At 42.4% G+C, this 18,384-nt stretch overlaps 1 protein-coding gene across 11 annotated transcripts in view; it reads right to left on the bottom strand.

The window, feature by feature from the left end:
* The window catches only part of Stx8 (syntaxin 8), a 239,341-nt gene that overhangs the window by 89,187 nt on the left and 131,770 nt on the right, over positions 1–18,384 (bottom strand). For all 11 annotated transcript variants that reach the window (XM_063269743.1, XM_063269744.1, XM_039086723.2 and 8 more), the window contains one exon: positions 4,195–4,296. In XM_063269743.1, coding sequence (XP_063125813.1) covers positions 4,195–4,296 — 102 coding nt within the window. The remainder of the gene's footprint in view (positions 1–4,194; positions 4,297–18,384) is intronic.

Below are 18,384 nucleotides of genomic sequence, written 5' to 3'. Positions count from 1 at the left end.
ATGTGAGATGCATACATGCCAGGGGGAACAAAAAGCCATTTCATGCTTTACCACCTAGCTTTGCCCTCCTTTGACCTACAGGACGATGGGCCGGCTGCTCTCCACACCTGGCTCTCTGCTTCCGAGTTACACAGCCTGAGAGGGCCTTGTGAATGGCAATCAAGTGACACGTGGGTGAGCCGATCAGATTCATTCTCAAGCCCTGCATACCTTGCATGTGCTCATACTTAAATGGAAAATCCAGCCTTGCCTTTGAGAGGAGCTGTTTCTGAGGCTTTTGGACCATCTCTTTGCTCCTCAGATGCCGTTGTTACTAAGGGTGAAAATTAATTTCCACAGCACTCAATACTACCACGTATGGAAATAGAATTTATTTGGGTTTGCTTGTTTCCCAGATTTGTGCTCTGGTTGACTCTCTTTTGCTGGTACCAAACATGAACACTTAATTTTTAGTTTCATTTATTTTTAATTTACAGAAGTGCTATTTGGCACTTTTTCAAATAACTGATGTTACATTTTTATACTTTTGTGTTCTGTTTAGGTCCTTTCAAGCCTTTTAATTAAAAAGCAAGACTGAGAGGCTGGAGCGACGGCTCAGTTGCTAAGCGCACTGGCTGCTCTTACAGAGCAGGGTTTGGTTCCTAGCATCCATAGCTTACAACCATCTACAACTTCAATCCAGTGGATCTGAGCAGCCCTTCTCCCTAGGCATATGTATGGTATACACATGAGCATGCATATGCACACACACACACACACACACACACACACACACTCACACTCGCGCACTCCCATACAGGCAAAGCTCATACATACAAGGTAAAAGTAAGTAAATATTTTTAATGTGCAAACGAGGGTCAGTGAGATCGCTCAATAGGTAAAGGTGCCCGCTACCAAGCCTTCTGACCTGAGTTCAGTTCTCAGGACCACACAGTTGGTCGAGGTAAAGAACCTACTCGCACTGGCAGAAGTCTCTGACTTCTACACATGTATTGTGGCAAAAACACCTACTCTTCCTGACACACAAAAAAAAGTTAATGTAAAACAAAAATTTAAAGCAAAGTTTTTTACTGCACATCTGATCATTCTAATACTACAGGTCTATGCAGATTTCACGGTCGATGCCAGTTCCTGCTCATTTGTGGTCTTTATGTATGTCATCACCTAGGATAAATACGCTCTTCTGGGGCGGTGGGGGTGGGGGGAGCCTCTGAGCTACTTTCTCACTGACTAAATACCTGAGGGGAGCAACTCAAGGAGAGAGAGGTTTATCTGGCTCACATTTCAGGAGCTACTGCCCACCTCGGCGGGGAAGGCGTGGCTATGGGACTAGCTCCTCCCCATTCTCCATCAGTGGATGAGCAAGCAGAGAGAGGGGGACACTGGCAGTCAGCATTTTGGGGGTTTGAATTGAGGAAAAAGGGGGGAAAAGGAGAAAAGAAAAAGGAAAAAGAAAGAAGAGACCAGTGTTTCCTTTTTCCTGCTTCCTGCTCTGTCCAGAAGTGGATGAACGGCTTCATGTTCCTGCCACTGAGCTATGAGCTGCTCCCACCGTGCCCCTTCCCGACCTACCCTGCCACAGACTGCTCCCATGCCACAGACTGCCTCCACAGGATGAGCTCAAGTAAATGTCTGTTCCCCTAGGTTGCTTCTTATCAGGCGTGATCACGGTGCTGAGGAGGGTAGCTAAAACAGAAGGCTGATGCTGACGAGTGCTGAGGGCTGTGGCTGTGGGCAGTGGGACCAAGTGGCTCCCAGGCCTGAGGGCTGGTTTGTGAGAAGAAGGTAGAAGGGTTTGGAGTGGCCAGCTAATGAAACCTCAGAACACTGAGCATAAGGAACCATCTGGGAGGGTTCTGGTGAGCCGAGTGCTGACAGAGATAAGGACAGCGAAGGCAAGGCCCATGAGGTTGCTGAGGACCCCACTGAGCCTTACAACTAGAGGCCATTCCTGTCAGATTCTGGCAATGAGTCTGGCTTCAATTTGTCCATTTCCTAGAATTTGAGTGAGGATGAATTAAATAAAATATTATAATAACTTTTCTGGTGGAGTTAATTACAAAATGTAACATCTAGGAAGTGGCTTGGCTATTTCTCACTGCTTGTAGTCACATTTACAGTGAACAGAATGATCTAGAAGGATGAGGCGTGGGAAGAAAGAGTTTCTGAGACAGTTTGAAGTTCAGATAAGGCAGCTGCAATTGTTAAAGAGATGCTGCCATTACAGAGAGACCTCTCAGGGTTAGGGATGTAACTCAATTGGCAGAACACCTGCCCAGCACACAAAAAATCCTAGATTCAATACCCAGCATGGTGGTGCAGACCTGTAATCCCAATACTTGGAAGGTAGAGACAGGAGGATCATGGGTTGAAGTCTCAGTTCAATCTCTTATACTGGAATCAGAGGAAAAATACCTTAAGGTTTTTTTTGTTTAAGGTACCCACCAAGGTTTCGGTTTGTGAAACTGTAAAGCATTTGAAAAAGAGAAAGCCTGAAATGAGAGTTCACTGAGGAGTTCTCTGTTCAAAAACAACCAAACCAAACTGCTTAGGGAAGGGTTTTCTCAGATTCAGCCACAAAGGCATACAGAGACAGCTACTGCAGCTGCGGTCCAAGAGGTGCCAGGCTACATGCAGAACCTGACCACAGCATCCACGTGGTGCTGGCTGTGCAGGTATGTGAAACGCAAAAGACTATGAGGCATGGAGGCTACACCAAGTTTTCAGAGAAGGGAGCAACAGGAGATGCCAGGTAGTCAAGCTCAGAGGAGTGGAGCTCTGTGGGACCTCCTGTGGGCATTAGCTCCTGGGGTCCTGTTCCTCTGGCCCCCTCAACTCACTCCCACGGACTGCAGCCCAGCCACTAGCTGCTCCTGCAGTCTTTCTGCTTCCTGCCTCAGCAAAGCCTCATCTCTGCCTTACCACCCTTATGAAATTCCTGTCCGCAAGAACTTTGTCCTTCACACCTAGATCCTGAAACTTTGAAGATAAAAAAATATGGGTTCCTTCTCACCTCCATCTCTTATGGTTTGGTTTTTGCACAAACCTGAATTTGCTAGGTCTCGGTTTCCTTGTAAAAGAAGTGGACAACCTTGTGAGGATGACGTGGACAGGGCTGGATGTCCTTATACTTCTCACAAGAAGAAAGCCAGAGATGGACCAAGTGTGTCAAGATCATTCAACTTTTACTGTTCTTTTATATAAACAAACCAGCTTAATAGATCTGGTGAACCTTTATGAGACAAAGCACCGAACAAAAACTAGAGGATGATTCCCAATGTAGCTCCTTGTCACTCTCCTTGGGTCAATGTGCTGCAACCTCACAGAAAAACTGTGTCAGAATTGCTACACAGTGACAGGTGCCTGCATCCCAACAGCTGTGCATGGCCTCTCTCTTGTCCTATTACTAGTTTCTTTCTTTTTCTCTTTGCTTTATTTTTTGGTTTTTGAAACAAGGCTTCTCTGTGTAACAGCCCTGGCTGTCCTGGAACTTGCTGTGTAGACCAGGTTGGCCTCAAACTCACAGAGATCCAGCTGCCTCTCAGGTGCTGGGCTTACAGGCGTGTACCAGCATGCCTGGCTAGTTATTGTTTTTCTAGGCAAGGTTTTACTATACAACCCTGGGTGGCCTGGTACTCACAGACATCCTCCTGTCTCTGTCTCCTGAGTTTGGAGATCAAAAGCGTGTGCCACCAAGCCTGACAGGCTATGTATAATGAATAATGATTACTCTCCAACTCTACCCTGGACCTCCTCGGTGGGAGCCGCTGAAGGTCTGGAAATTAGCATTCAAAATCTTCAGGTAGACTCTTCTATCAGCACAAAGATCCCTATTTGACAAGCACCATGAATCAGAGTGACTCAGACACAGACTTACCAAACACAGGATTTTTATCTTGGTCATACTGGAGATGGAAGCTGCTCTTAGGTGTTCTACCATGAGCTCACTACTTAAGCTTATGGTTAAAAAAAAAAAATAAAAAAGCATAAAGAAAACAAAATTGCCTTGAAAACTCACGAGACTCACCATCAAACTGCACACTGTAGACAACTTCCCAAACCAGTCATTTCTATAAAATGGATCAATTCCCTGCTCAGAGTTTAAAAGAATGATTGTTACGCCCTCTGAATCTTAGCCCTGTTTTGTCTGAATGAGACTTAAGCACTTTAGCGATTAGCACAGGCAGCTCTTACCACAGGAAGCTGACTTTCTGTCCACCAGGGTCACTCGCCTGGCTTCAGTGCGAAGCTTCTCATCTGTGTTCTCCACCAGGTTGGCAAGGTCATCGATGATCTCTAGAATGAAGAGCAGAGAGGGTTGGTTAATTCTCCCCAGTTCCACCGCTGTGGTACGTCTGCCGCGCCAAGGCATGGACTCACGATTATGCTTTGAAAACTGAAATTCTGATTCAGAAAGGCAGAAACAAAAAAGAAAAAAAGAGGAAAAATGGCAATAAAAAGTAAACCCGCACGGCACGGACAAAGTGACTCATTGGGTAGAGGCACTTGCCGCACATGCCTGGCCACATAAGGGTGGAGGAAAGCAACACCACAGAGTTGTCCCCTGACCTCCACTTACCCTGTTATGTGTGCGTGCACACATGCACTCATATACATTTTTAAAAATTAACAGAAAAGAGAAAAACGATTTGTCTGCTTTTAAACCTAGTTTAAAACAATCCAATTACAGGAAACAGAGACATCAACAATGGAGGAGGGGGGCACACGGCTTCAGCTTAGGCAGGTAGAGAAAACTTCACGGGTGGCCTTAGCTACTCCTGAGCAAGCTGTCGGCAAGACTAGCTGAGCGGGTTCAACATCCCAGGAAAAACTGAGGCAACCGATCACTCAACAGAGATTTCTCTGAGGGAATAATGCTTTATTCATTGGAGCCTTGTAGCCAGCGGCTAGTGTATGGTAGGGCTGTGGCCCATAGAGAAGAGAAACAAGGAGGGAAGTGCCACACACATGATCAGGTGTGGGGAGGACAAGATAGAGGCCAGGACGGTGGATGAATATCTGCAGTTGGTGGAAGTCGTTGTGGGGTCTTTTTGAGGGAGGATCCCAGGAGTGACCTTAGCTGAGACTCATAGTGATGGGGATGTGGAACCCAAAGAGGCAACTTCCTGTGGCCAGGCAGTGACCCCATTGGAGATACAGAGCCATCAACCTGTTCAGAAAACTTTCGGCTGAAAAATTTATCCTGTTTTCAAGAAATGCAGGGATAGGTTGGAGCAGAGACAGAGGAATAGCCAAATAGCCAACCAACAACTGGGGCAACTTGAGTCCTATCGAATGGGCAGGCACCAATTCTTTTTTCTTTCTTTCTTTTTAAAAGATTATTTATTATATATAAGTACACTGTAGCTGTCTTCAGACACATCAGAAGAGGGCATCAGATCTCATTACAGATGGTTGTGAGCCACCATGTGGTTGCTGGGATTTGAACTCAGGACTTCTAGAAAAGCAATCAGTGCTGTAGTCAATGCTCTTAACCACCGAGCCATCTCTCCAGCCTACCAATTCTTGACATTATTGATATTACTCTTTTATGGTTGCAGACGACCACCTAGCATCACTCCCAACTGAGGTGCTTCACCAAGTTGCTTACTGAAAAAAATGCAGAGTCCCACAGATAAACATTGGCAGGGCTTGGAGTCTCCTCCAAAAGTATTGGGGGAAGGACGGCCAGTAGAGTCAATTAACCTGAACCCTGGGGGGCTCCCAGAGACAACCACCAACCAAGAGCATACATGTGCTGGACCTAATGTCCCCCACTTACACCACAGATGTACACCTCAGTCTCCAGGTGGGTCCCCCCAAAACTGGAGCAGGTGCTGTCCCTAAAGCTGGTCCAAGTCTGTAGAATCCATTGCCCTACGTGTACTGCCTCATTTGGCTTCAGTAGATGAGCCCTGCAGAGGCTGATGTGCCAGGGCGAGGGGAAACACAGGGGAACCTGCAGCCTCTCAGAGGAGAAAGCAAGGGAGATGGAGGAGGGAATTTGTGAAGGGGTCCAGGAGGAGGGAGACATTGATCAGGACATAAACTTAATGAATAAATAAATTAATGAAAAGCTCCAAAAACAAAACAGAAATTATGATATTGGGAGAAATATTGTTTGCAGATGAAGAGAACAGTTCTTTATATAATACCATTTTTTTTGGATGTGATATAATAATTACCATAAACCCCATCTCTTTTGTAACAACAAAACCTTGTATAATCCTTTCCTTGAACACTCATGGACGGTTAAATATTGTTATAGCATAACACTTATATGTATAATAGTAATATATATATGCATCTCTACGTAAAGAAAAACAACCATACAATTATTCATCCCTTTCTCTCTACCTCTGTCTCTCTCTCCTCCTTTCTTCTCTCTGCCAGACCATCTTTCTTTGGGAGAAGCACACCCACACTATTAATGCAAGATGTGTGAGCACTACACCGACTGTCGTGGATGCTATACTGACTAACCATTACGTATGGATGTAAAGCATCCTTTAGCAAAAGTCTGTTTCTTCAGGGAAAATGGCCATAATCTGAGACCTCCATGAAGAGATAGAATGCTGCTCCAAAGTCAGCAAATAATAAAAGTTTTAGTTGTTCAAAAAGAAGGAGAAGAAGAAGAAGAAGAAGAAGAAGAAGAAGAAGAAGAAGAAGAAGAAGAAGAAGAAGAGGAGGAGGAGGAGGAGGAGGAGGAGGAGGAGGAGGAGGAGGAGGAGGAGGAGGAGGAAGAGGAGGAAGAGGAGGAGGAGGAAGAGGAGGAGGAGGAGGAGGAGGAGGAGGAGGAGGAGGAGGAAGAAGACGACGACGACGACGACTACTAGCTGAGCAAAAGACAAATCCAGGCTTCAAAGCCCAAGATTCTAACGTAAGAGACATTGACTAGAATTTAATCCATTTAAATAGTGAACTAAGAGTAAGTAAATATCTGGATTAGATAACACAATACCACGAAGGTATCTGCATGTGACAATACAACCTCAACTAAAGAGCAGTGTGAGAGGGGAAGACAGGAAGAGAAGGACTTAACCCTCATCCTTTATGGCAAGTGTTAATCCCACACATGAGGGAGAAGGGCCATCAACCAAAATCATGACTGAGTTAATGAAAGCAAGCTTTTTTTTTTTTTTGGTTCTTTTTTTTTTTTTGGAGCTGGGGACCGAACCCAGGGCCTTGGGCTTCCTAGGTAAGCGCTCTACCACTGAGCTAAATCCCCAGCCCCTAAAGCAAGCTTTTTAACTCTTGTACATTGGTTGTCTCTCCCTAAGCTGGAGTTCAAGAGATCAGTCTTTGACATGGGGAAGATAAAGGTTTTATAGTCCAGGAGTAGAGTTTCCAAATGAGGGGATTTGGCAGACAAAAGTTACAGAAGCAGAACATAAGCAGAACAAGTTGGGTCACAAAAACTCCTGAAACAATACAAGGTGGTCACAACAAGGTGGGCATAGCAAGGTGGTTGTAAGAAAGTGGTCATAACATCATAGTCATAAGAAGGTGGGCATAGCAAGGTGGTCATAACAAGGTGGCATGGTTGTTGATTACTGGAACAGACAGTACAGAACCATTTGTAGTTAAGGCACAGCCTAATCCTTAAGAACCAGATCTAATCACAAACAGGAATGAATCTAGCTTGTTTTTATTATAAGATGGCTTTCAGGCCTAAGACAGAGGCAGACTGATTTATTACAAGTCACAGTAAGCTGTAAAGTTAAATATATAGAAACTTGTAACTTTTAAAAATCATTAAGACCCCAATGTTTTATGTCATTTTGGTGAGCATTTAGTAATTCTTACCACTTAGTAATTACTGCCTCTTTAAAGATCCTTTCTATAAAGTTCTTTTTTTATGCTAATCTTTAAAAGGTGAAATTAAAGCACATTTAAATGTATTTTAAATGACATTTAAAATAGCATATATATTAGAATCTTAATTACATGAAATTATTTCCATCTATCCTTTGGTATTTGCATGCCTATAGGGATGCATGCAGCTGTGGAAATGAGCTCATGACAATTGCTCTTAGGTGGTAGGATCTTTTGTGACTGTTCTTCCTCGTGCTTTCCTGTATTCCTCGCACTAACGTTGAACATATATTACTTTCTGCAACCGAGACTTTTCTCCTGCCTCCCTATTTTAAAGGCTAATTTGGAAATGAATTGTTCAACATGAGTCACCATTTTTCTTGAAGCATGAATACAAATAAGGATAAAGTCTCTAAAAATGCCAAGCAGTACAGGTAACCAAGGAAGGCAGAAAAAAGTGGGCAACTGCAAGAGAGAGGCGCAGAGAGTGGTGCCTTCCTCCTCCAGCCTCCTGCAAGTCACAGGGCCCTTCCCATACCCACAGAGCCTATGCAAGGTATTCTGATTGTTTGTGGGTCTCTCGTTTCCAGAATGAACATGACGGAACCTTCTATTTACCCCTTTATTCCTTATCCCTAGCAGAGTGTGCAGCACACAATGGGATAAAGAACACGGAAGTCATAAAGGCAGTGGAAGAACAGAGCCTGGGATAAAAGCACTGAATAATCTTGTCATGGGCTGTTTCTTTAAAATGTAAATGGATAGAAGCCAAGTTTGCCAATTATCTATATGTAGCACTTGCCTAAGAAAATCATCCAGTATCATTTAACAGTTCATTCATAATGCTTGCCTGCGTTCAGTGACAACTCTCTCTGGGGTTTCTTTCCATCATCCCTGAACTTAGCCTAGAGCAGTGGTTCTCTACCTGGGGGCCAAACGACCTGACCCTTTCACAGGGGTCACATATAATATATGCTACATATCAGTTATTTACATTACGATTCGTAAGAGTAGCAAAATTATAGTTATGCAGTAGCAACAAAAATAATTTTATCATTGGAGGTCACCACAAGATGAGGAACTGTATTAAAAGGCCGCAGCACTTGGGAGGTTGAGAACTGAGCTAGAGTGAGCTCCTCTCTCTGGTCATCCCAGAGTTTTGTACTCTTACTCTGTAATACCGCATTGGTGGTTTTATATACCCTTAACTGTGCTAACATTTAAACTAAAAGTCTGAAATGTGCCAGGCATGGGACCCTACTACACTTGTAGCCCTAACACTTGAGAGGCAAGAGAAGTGCTATAAATTTCATGCTCACAAGGCAACCTCATAGAGAGAACTCCTCAATTGATGTCCCTGCTTTCCAAGTGATCCTGACTTGTGTCAAGTTGACAGCTGAAGCTAAATATGACCCTCTTCTAAGAGCACCATCATTTGCCCAAGCCGGAATTCCCAATCTCTTGGTCTTCTCCCTTCCCTTTCACGGCTTCTCATTGTTAGCTGCCCCTGTTGATTTTACCTCTGGAGAATGTCTCAGTACTGTTACTTCCCTCCCCCCCCCTCCCCCCGGAGCTGGGGACCGAACCCAGGGCCTTGCGCTTCCTAGGCAAGCGCTCTACCACTGAGCTAAATCCCCAACCCCTCAGTACTGTTACTTATTTTGTTACTAATATCTTACTAAATTACTAAAACTTTGTCAGTGTTTCTAATACAATGTCCTAATTTATCTACCCGTTCCTAGACCTAAATGTACACAATATACATCACATGCTTATTACCTCATCTTTTAATTAATTTTAAATAGCCATATATAACTAATGACTACTAAACAGAGCTCTATAGGGTTATATGAAAGAAAGGAAGGAAAGAGGGGAGGGAGAAAGGGACGAAACAAAAGCACACATGCTCACTCTAGCAAGAGGTGTAGCTCAGGAAAATAAATCCATGAAAGAAACAAAATGAAATACTAAATATTTGTGGTTCCTCTAAAGGACAGAGAGGAAGTGCAAAAGAGCAAAGGGCAGACTGGAAAAAAAGAACCTATCTAGATGGAATATGTAAACCTAATTACAGCAACAGCCAAACAGGATGCAAATGCAGGGAGGGAGAGGCAGGCAGATCTCTATGAGCTCAAGGCCAGCCTGGTTTATATATCAAGTTCTATGACAGTTAGGTCAAAACAGACAGTGTCTCAATCAATCAATAAAAAAGGAAGATGAAAACATCTCATTGTTTGAGAATCAAGGAAGGATTAAGCTATAAGAGAAAAAAGATAAAGTGAACTGAGGAAGACCGTTGGTGGAGATTGGGTGTTTGGGGGACAGGTTGAAACAGGGTCTCACTATGTAGCTGTCTCACTATGGCTGTCCTGGAACTCCCTATTTAGGCTGAATACAGGCCTTCAAGCTTGGCAGCAGGTGCTCTTACCTGCTGAGCCATCCCGCTGGCTCTAATACTCAGGTATGTTACTACAAGCCCCATACTGTGTAATAAGGAGAGAAAATGGAAAGGAAAGGATCTGAAAGGCACATATAAAGCTATACATTTGCAAATAACATGATTTTGTACACAGAATCTATTTAGTACCGGTGAGAATTAGTAAGTAAATGGAAACAAATTTTTAAATTACACTCATTCATTTGTATGTGTGTTTTTGTGTGTGTGCACATATGCACACATGCAGATACAGTTAGTCAATTCTAAATACGGACACTGACAACAAAGCCAATCAAAATGGAAAAGTAGTCTTTTCAACAAGTCACACTGGAACATCTGGATATGTGTATGTATAAATAGAAAAGACTCTCCTCCCCCATACACACAAAAATATTTGGGATGGTTCATAGACCTAACTGTAAACCCTGGAAGAGAAAAGCTTCTAGAAGAAAATGTTACTAGCTAACCATATCATCAAATTAACCACATATCTGCTCTCTTAAGCATGAACAATTTGAATGACACAGGCAGGCACAAGTTTCTTGGACAAGAATTTAAAAATAATATACTAAAAAAACCGGTGAGATGTCATCATAATTAAAATTGCTTTTTATCCAAAGATACTATTTCAAATGTGGAAAAGCAAGCCACAGGCTGGAAAGAGTGATGTTTGCAGAGCATGCGACTGACAAAGTATTTGTATCTAGAATAAAGACCGACTGCGCTACCCAGAGCAACAAAGGGAGATGATTCTAACATGATCTTACAATAGTCTAAATTCCAGAACAGATGTTTTGCAAAAGAAAATTCACAAAAAGCCAATATGCACTTAAGAAGGAGCCCGAAACATTAGTCATTAGAGAAATGCAGATTCAAACCACCGTAAGAGATCCCTGCACCCTCCCATCAGAGTGCTAAAATTAAAGGCTGACAATGCTAATTGCTGGGGAGACAGGGCACAAAAGGCCCTGCGGAAGAGTTTATCTACTCCAATCCAGTTGTGCATCTATGTTCCTACTCCGTCCTCATTCCTAGGTATCTTATCAAGCCTGATTCCCACCTCCAACAAAAAGACCTGCACAAAAATATACATAGCAGCTTTATTCATTAGAACCACAAACTAAAAATGACTAAAGCACCCATCAAACTGAAGTGCCTCTTTAAAACAGAACTACACAGCAAGAAAAGGGATAATCTGATAGGCTGAGGATGTAGCTGAGGGGCAAACACTGTGCCTAACATTCACACGCACCAGGCCCTGATCTGCTCTTTGACACCACACAGAAAGATACTATTATTATTAATCAATGTAACAGCCATACACGTCTCAGGAGTCTTGTCTTCTAAACTAAAAATCAGTATGCTTTATGATCCCATTGACATAAACAGTACACATAGCCCCTGGGTATGGTACTGTAAACCTTTATTTTCATTACGGACAGAAGGATCAGGGCTACAAGCTTGTTCAGTTACAAAGCTTGAAATCCTTCCGAAATAAAATAAGAAAGGGGAGCGGGTAAAGAATAAACCTAACTGACAGTACAAAAATCAGAGAGTAGTCACAACTGGGCTGCTGGGGAGTTACTAAAAAAGACAGGAGGGAACTTACCAGAACAGGTTTTATGTAGTGCATACCATTCTAAAAAATTCACACACCTGAACACTAAGGACTTATGTATCTACTGTGCAAGTTACAGCCAAGCTGAAAGCATGAATCAGAACAAAATTTAAAGTTTACAATGAATGATACCAGGCAAGAGAGATGACTCAGTAATCTAGAGCACTGGCTGCTCTTCCAGAGGACCTAAGTTGATTCTCAGTACCCACACGGTGACTTGAACTCATCTGTGACTCCAGTTCCAGGATTTCTGATGCTCCGTTCTGGCCACCATGGGCACAGGCACATAAGTAATGCATGGGCATTCAAGTAAGCAAAACACCCGTACACATAAAATAAAAATACATTAAAAGCAAAAGAAATAACATATGTTCCTAGAATTTTCTAATGAACAAGAAAGGAGGGAGGGAGCAAAGAGAGGAAAATGCAGAAGGAAGGAGGAATGAGGGCTTTATACCGATAAAATTACAGAACTGCAAGAAGTCAAATAGTGGCCCTGCAGCCCGTCCCTTTTTTATGAAGCCTCTGGAAGGAGGTTGGTCAATCTTCCGATGACCTTTTCATTGGTGGGTAACATGAAAACATGGAAGAGAATCAGCTCCTGAGTTTGCATATAGCAGCATTTAAAAGTGAGTTTAAGATCCAGCTTCACACTCTTGGGACATACCATTGCAGCAGTCCTGATTTGTTGGGATAATTGATACTTTGTTCTCATAGAGCTGACACAATCAGGATTTCATTATGTCTTACAGATATCACTGATTTGTAGTATAAAACTTGGGTTTAATATCCTGTAGGAAGTCAAGGGAAGTGGCCTTGTCTGACAACAGCTGTTTATTAATCTGTGTTGTTATTATTCTATGTTAACATTTTCTATATTGATTCAATTTCTAGATAGATTTCATTTAAATTTGTGAATATTCATAAGTACGACTTAAAGGTAAATCAGCAAATACATGGCAAGTCAGTGCAGCAAAAAGAGTGTAAATATAGAGTAAATATAGAGTTAATCATATTTTAATGGGAAATAGGTGCATTTATCATTTAAGTTGGTAAACCTCTGGCTAGTTTCTTTTGTGTATGTGTGGTATATATACATGCTCAAGTAGGTGTGTGTATGTTTTTGTGTGGGCATGAGCTTGGGGAAGCCAAAGGTTGACACTAGTAACTTCCTCAATCATTCTCTACTTGGTTTTTGTTTTGTTTTGTTTTTTTGTCAGTGTGCAGTGTACAGTGTGTGTGTGTGTGTGTGTGTGTGTGTGTGTGTGTGTGTGTGTGTGTGTAATGAGAGAGGGCATACCCATGTTCACAGTGTGCATACAGAGATCAGACAGCAAATTTATCTTTTTAATTTTTTAGATTTATTTTCTGTGTGCAACTACTTAACCTGTATGTATGTTTATGTAAGATATGTGTGCCTCTGTCACTGAAGACATTTGGTAAGAGGACAATCTCCGAGAGTCAGCTCTCTCCTTCCACCATGTGGAACCCAAGAATCAAGCTCAGGTTGTCAGGGTTGGTGTCAAGTGCCCCGACTAATTTATCAATTCTATCTTTAATGCCTATAAGTAATTTAATCGTGATTTATGAATACTTGGTCAAGTTGAAACAGCCGTGAAACTGGACAGTGAGTAGAGACTAGGAACAGCCCAAGTTGCTGTAAATTGAATACTTTGAGCAATCCTGGAGAAGGTTTCAGAGAGGAAACTAGAAAATTCCCCATCTCCTTCGAGACTGTGTGTATAATCATGACCACACTGCTGGTAGAAATACATTCATGGACATTTGGAGCTCTCCAATGAAAACAGGGAATGAGCACTAGACACTGGGCAAGCAAAAATCATGGTGACGTTGCATTTGTGTTCCAGCCACCATAGAGTTGGGGGAAGTGGGGGGGGGGCAGAAGAAAGGCCTGAGCATAAAGCATTTGGGCTGTGGTATAGCTACTTCCAACCATGTGAGATGGGACAGCAAAGGGAGGACTTAAAGAATTTATAATGCAAAGCAGAGCAGGAAGGAGAAAGCACAAGCAGGAGAGAATACCAACAGTCCTTTGTTAAAGGGATCACGGGGCTAGAAGGAACCCCAGAGCTAATCATCAACACAATGGAACACCATTCAGAGATCTTTTGAGCCCAGCGCACTAAAACAGCAAAAAGGTATCAGGGGCCAGGCCCAGAGCTCTCCATGTGGGCTCACTGTCCAGGTCCCCTTGCATTTTGACACTGTGCCCTGTTGCCATGGAAGTTATAAGCAACATCTCCACAGTGTTAGACTGCAAGCTTGCATAGTGAGAGCTGGGGGTATGTTGCTACCTCTCCCTAGACTCCAAATGACATCACAAACTATCAGAGGGCCAAGTAGAGACTCGGCCCAGGGGCAGAGTTAGTGTAGAAAGCATTCTGCTAGGGAAATGCTTAGTGGAGGTATGGGAACTGACCCAGCCTTGAGACCCAAGAAACATAGATCCACCAGAGAATGGCCCCTGCCTGGGAGAACTGACAATATGAGAATCCAAACTGTGCTTCTGCCTGGACTGAGTCCAACACAATGGCAATGGAAGCCTCCCTAGAGTCAGGGAGACTCAAGCTCTACCAGTGTGCCCAGTATGAGAGACAAGGACTCGAAGACTAGATTCCAAATGACACTGCAGACTATCTGAGGACCAAGTAGAGATTTGGCACAGGGGCAGAGTTAGTGGCAAAAAGGCATCCCAAAAGTTCAAGCATTGGGAACTTAATCCTCAAATTCATAAATTGATATTTGGAGGTGGAGCCCTGAGAGGTAACTGGGGTTAGATGAGACTATCAGAATGGGGTTTCTATGGTGGAGATTCATGGTTTTGTAAGGAAAAGGAGAGAAAAGCCTAGGGTATGGTGCCATGTACTTGTCGTCCCAACTAGACAGAGACAGAGTTAGGAGGACCAGGAGGAGTTTAAGGCCATCCTTGGCTACATAGTGAGTGTGAGACCAGACTGAGGTTCATGACACCTTGCCTCCAAAACAAAGAAAAAAGAAGGATACAAATTCTCACTCTTCTGTCTTGCCATATAATGCTCTGTACTGTGTATGACACAAGAAGAAGGCTTAGCCAGGTGTGGTTTCTTAATCATGGACATCTGTCTCTAAAACTGTAAGTTTACTTCCTTTATATATTATCCAGAATCTTGCATTATGTTATAGTAGTATCAAATGGACTAAGAGACTTCCTTCCTCAGAATTAATATAAACACATACATCTTTAATAGAAATACAACATACAAGTGTCTGGCAACATATCATTTGTAGTCTCTCATGTAGCTGCACAGCCTCCACAAACACTTCTTTCCCTTCTTTCTTTTGTAAACTGAAGAAAAGCTACATCCATATACAAGGCTGCAAAGCTAATTGACTGACTAGAACTTCACCGTTCTGGAGAAAGGGAATATGGCAAACCCAGAGACAAAATATCGTGGGTTCTCTTTAGCACCCTTGATGGCCATTCATTGTCCCCCTCTGTTTCTGACCTACATGCTTGTGACAATCAAGTTAAACCTTTTGGAATGTATTAAAAAATACTACCTTAAAAATGAATAAATAACAGACAAAAAAACTAAGCCAAGAATGTCATCAGAACAGGAAACCCCCAGCAGCGATTTCTGAACTTTGCTATAACTGATGACCTAATATGACCAACTGTGCCTTGAATTATGATTTTCTTTTACTCTGTTACTATAAAAACTTCACAAACTATTTCCACAACGGAACAGGGTTATTTACACTGAATCTGTGTTCACAGGCCATGGGCATTCATATGTGGCTTAAAAATAAACCCTTACTGCCTGTGAGGTGAGAGCTGCTTTGTATGGACAGTTTTGGTGCTCAATGTGGGCCTCGAAGATGAAGGACTCACCTGGCTCAGCATCAGCAACAACTGCCCATGATGCCCATCTCCAGTAGATGTGAGATTTTTGGGGAGCACAGACCCCCCCCCCCTTGGGTTTGGTCAATGGCTCTCTAGTTTATTCTTAGTCCACCACATTTGCATATTCTATTATTTTTACCTTTACAGTATTTATATCTTTGTGTATCCTCTTGGATAGTTTTCAGAATATTCATTTGTTAGCATTTGTCTTTTTTTTTTCTTCCTGTCACTCCTCTAACATCTTTTCTCTGGCTTATTGCAATCTTGCCCCTATAGTTTAGAAATTCTGTGAGTCTGTTCATAAAGATGTCACGCAAGCAGTTTCCCTGCCTCTAGCCCAAAAGGATCAAAGTGTTGGAAGAAACACCCAACGACATATAAAGTTCTGCTAAGGAAGACCCCAAACATTTCTGGATTGGCAGTAGCTTCACTGGCTCAGGCAGGAAGACACTTGGGAGCTGATTATCTAGTGTCCTTGGATCATCCGCCTGTCTCTATAAACAGGAAGTACAAACCCAAGACTCCATCCCAGCCTGCAGAGGTAGACCATTGGTTTAGAGTACCAGCTGCTCTTCTATAAGACCTGGATTCAATTCCTAGCACCCACACAGCAGCTCACAACTAGCTATAAGTCTAGCTTGCAGGCGATCTGACATCCTCTTTCGGCTATGAAGGCAAAACTCCCATACCCACAAAAAAATTTTTTTCAAGCCAAAATGAAATGGGAGCAATCAAGCTGAGAGCGAGAGCCATGGAGAGCTACTCCCACGAACTGATGCAGAATCAAATCCCCTGAGCTGACTAAGAAGCTCCTGATTCTTCAGAAGAAAATGGGAAATTAATTAAAGACTCAAGGAAGGAAGAAATGTTTGAAGAAAAAATTCCATTTTTACCTTCCAGCTGTTTTTATGACTGATAATTAGGGTTAATTCAACTTGTTAGCATTTGATAAAGTGGGGAATGTCTGATACCCACTCCCTCCATGTTTTTCACAGTGAACCAGAACACATAGAAAATAGGATTAAAGATAATAACTGGTTAGTTTATATTAATTAGAATTTTTAAACATTTAAGAAATACTGAAGGGCTGGAGAGATGGCTCAGTAGTTAAGAGTACCAGCTGCTCTTGCAGAGGACCCCGGTTTGGTTCCCAGCACCAACATGGTAGCTCACAACCATCTGTAAGTTCAGTTTCATGTGATCTGACGCCCTCTTCTGGCTTCCTTCAACATGAGACACACACATGGTGCACACACACATGCAGGCAAAGCACTCTTACACGTTAAAAAAGAAATAATGGAAAAGGTACTTTACAAAAAAATTTAAAGTTTTAGAAACTATCAAAATTAAAAAGAAAAGTTAAAGAATAGAGAATTGATAAGAAAAATTTGGAGGTTGTGTTTAACTTTAACCTTTATAAATACAGGTTAAAGAAGAAGGCCTTTTGCTTTGGTTTAAGGAAGCCCCATCTAGGTAAAATGTCTACTCTCTTGTATTAAACATGTGTCACTTTAGGTCTAAGAATGAGGCAACATTCAGTTTGCTCCACAATTCCCCAAAACAACTGAGTAATGAACCTGTGGGCACTTCACTAAGATAGTTTTATTTATTTATTTATTTATTTATTTATTTATTTTTGGTTCTTTTTTTTCGGAGCTGGGGACCGAACCCAGGGCCTTGCGCTTCCTAGGCAAGCGCTCTACCACTGAGCTAAATCCCCAACCCCATAAGATATTTTTAAAAACATGCTGCACGCTGAAATTGCTGTTCTTGGTACACTTATATTTGCATAAGTACACAGAATAAACTTTAAACTTGTAATCTATGTCTTCACCTATGTATACTCTATTACCTCCATGCCACTGCCTCCTTTGGAAAACCAGGCTATTCTAGATCCTTACTTCTGGGATACCCTGCTAAATTAAAGATATTTAAGAGCTAACCCAGGCAGTGAAATGACTCAGTGGGTAAGAGTTCTTGCAGTGTGAGCCTAACAAGCTGAGTTTCACCCCCAGATCCACTCACAGAAGGAGAAAACTGACTGCTTTCAAGCAGTCTTCTGGTCTCTGCCTGTACACCAAAGCATATGTGCATGCGCGCACACACACACACATATAAGCCCATGAATACACACGCACCGACTTTGGGAGAAAAGCTAACTCTAGACTTTGGGACTGGAAACAAAATCAAATAAACTGCCATTTGAAAACCAGCTGTAGTCTACTTAAAGGTTTATAAAAGGCAACAGGTAGACAGCTGACCTGAATATGCCTCATTCTGTTATAATGTAACTAAGACTTGGCTTTTATTTTGAACAATAATTTAATTCTATGTCTTCTCTGAAGGGAAACAAAATAACTTAGGTAGACACTCATTAAACTACTAACATGCTTACAACAAAGATGATGGCAGTCTCTACTTTGTACATTTCCCATTGGGTTAAAGCCTTCCCTAGCCAGACAGCCACTGCCTCATCATTGGGAAAAGTTCTATGAAAGAAGAGACCCTATAGTAAAGGAGACACACACAGGATGGAGACAAATGCTAGATTTCCATCCTGCCTTTTGTTATCCTGACGGCCTAATGAGGAGGCAATTTGGTTAGCAAGGA

The sequence above is a fragment of the Rattus norvegicus genome, chromosome 10, assembly GCF_036323735.1.
Source record: "Rattus norvegicus strain BN/NHsdMcwi chromosome 10, GRCr8, whole genome shotgun sequence".
NCBI classification, from domain to species: domain Eukaryota; kingdom Metazoa; phylum Chordata; class Mammalia; order Rodentia; family Muridae; genus Rattus; species Rattus norvegicus.
Note: the sequence above shows the minus strand (reverse complement) of the source record. Positions and strands in the feature narration are given on the sequence as shown.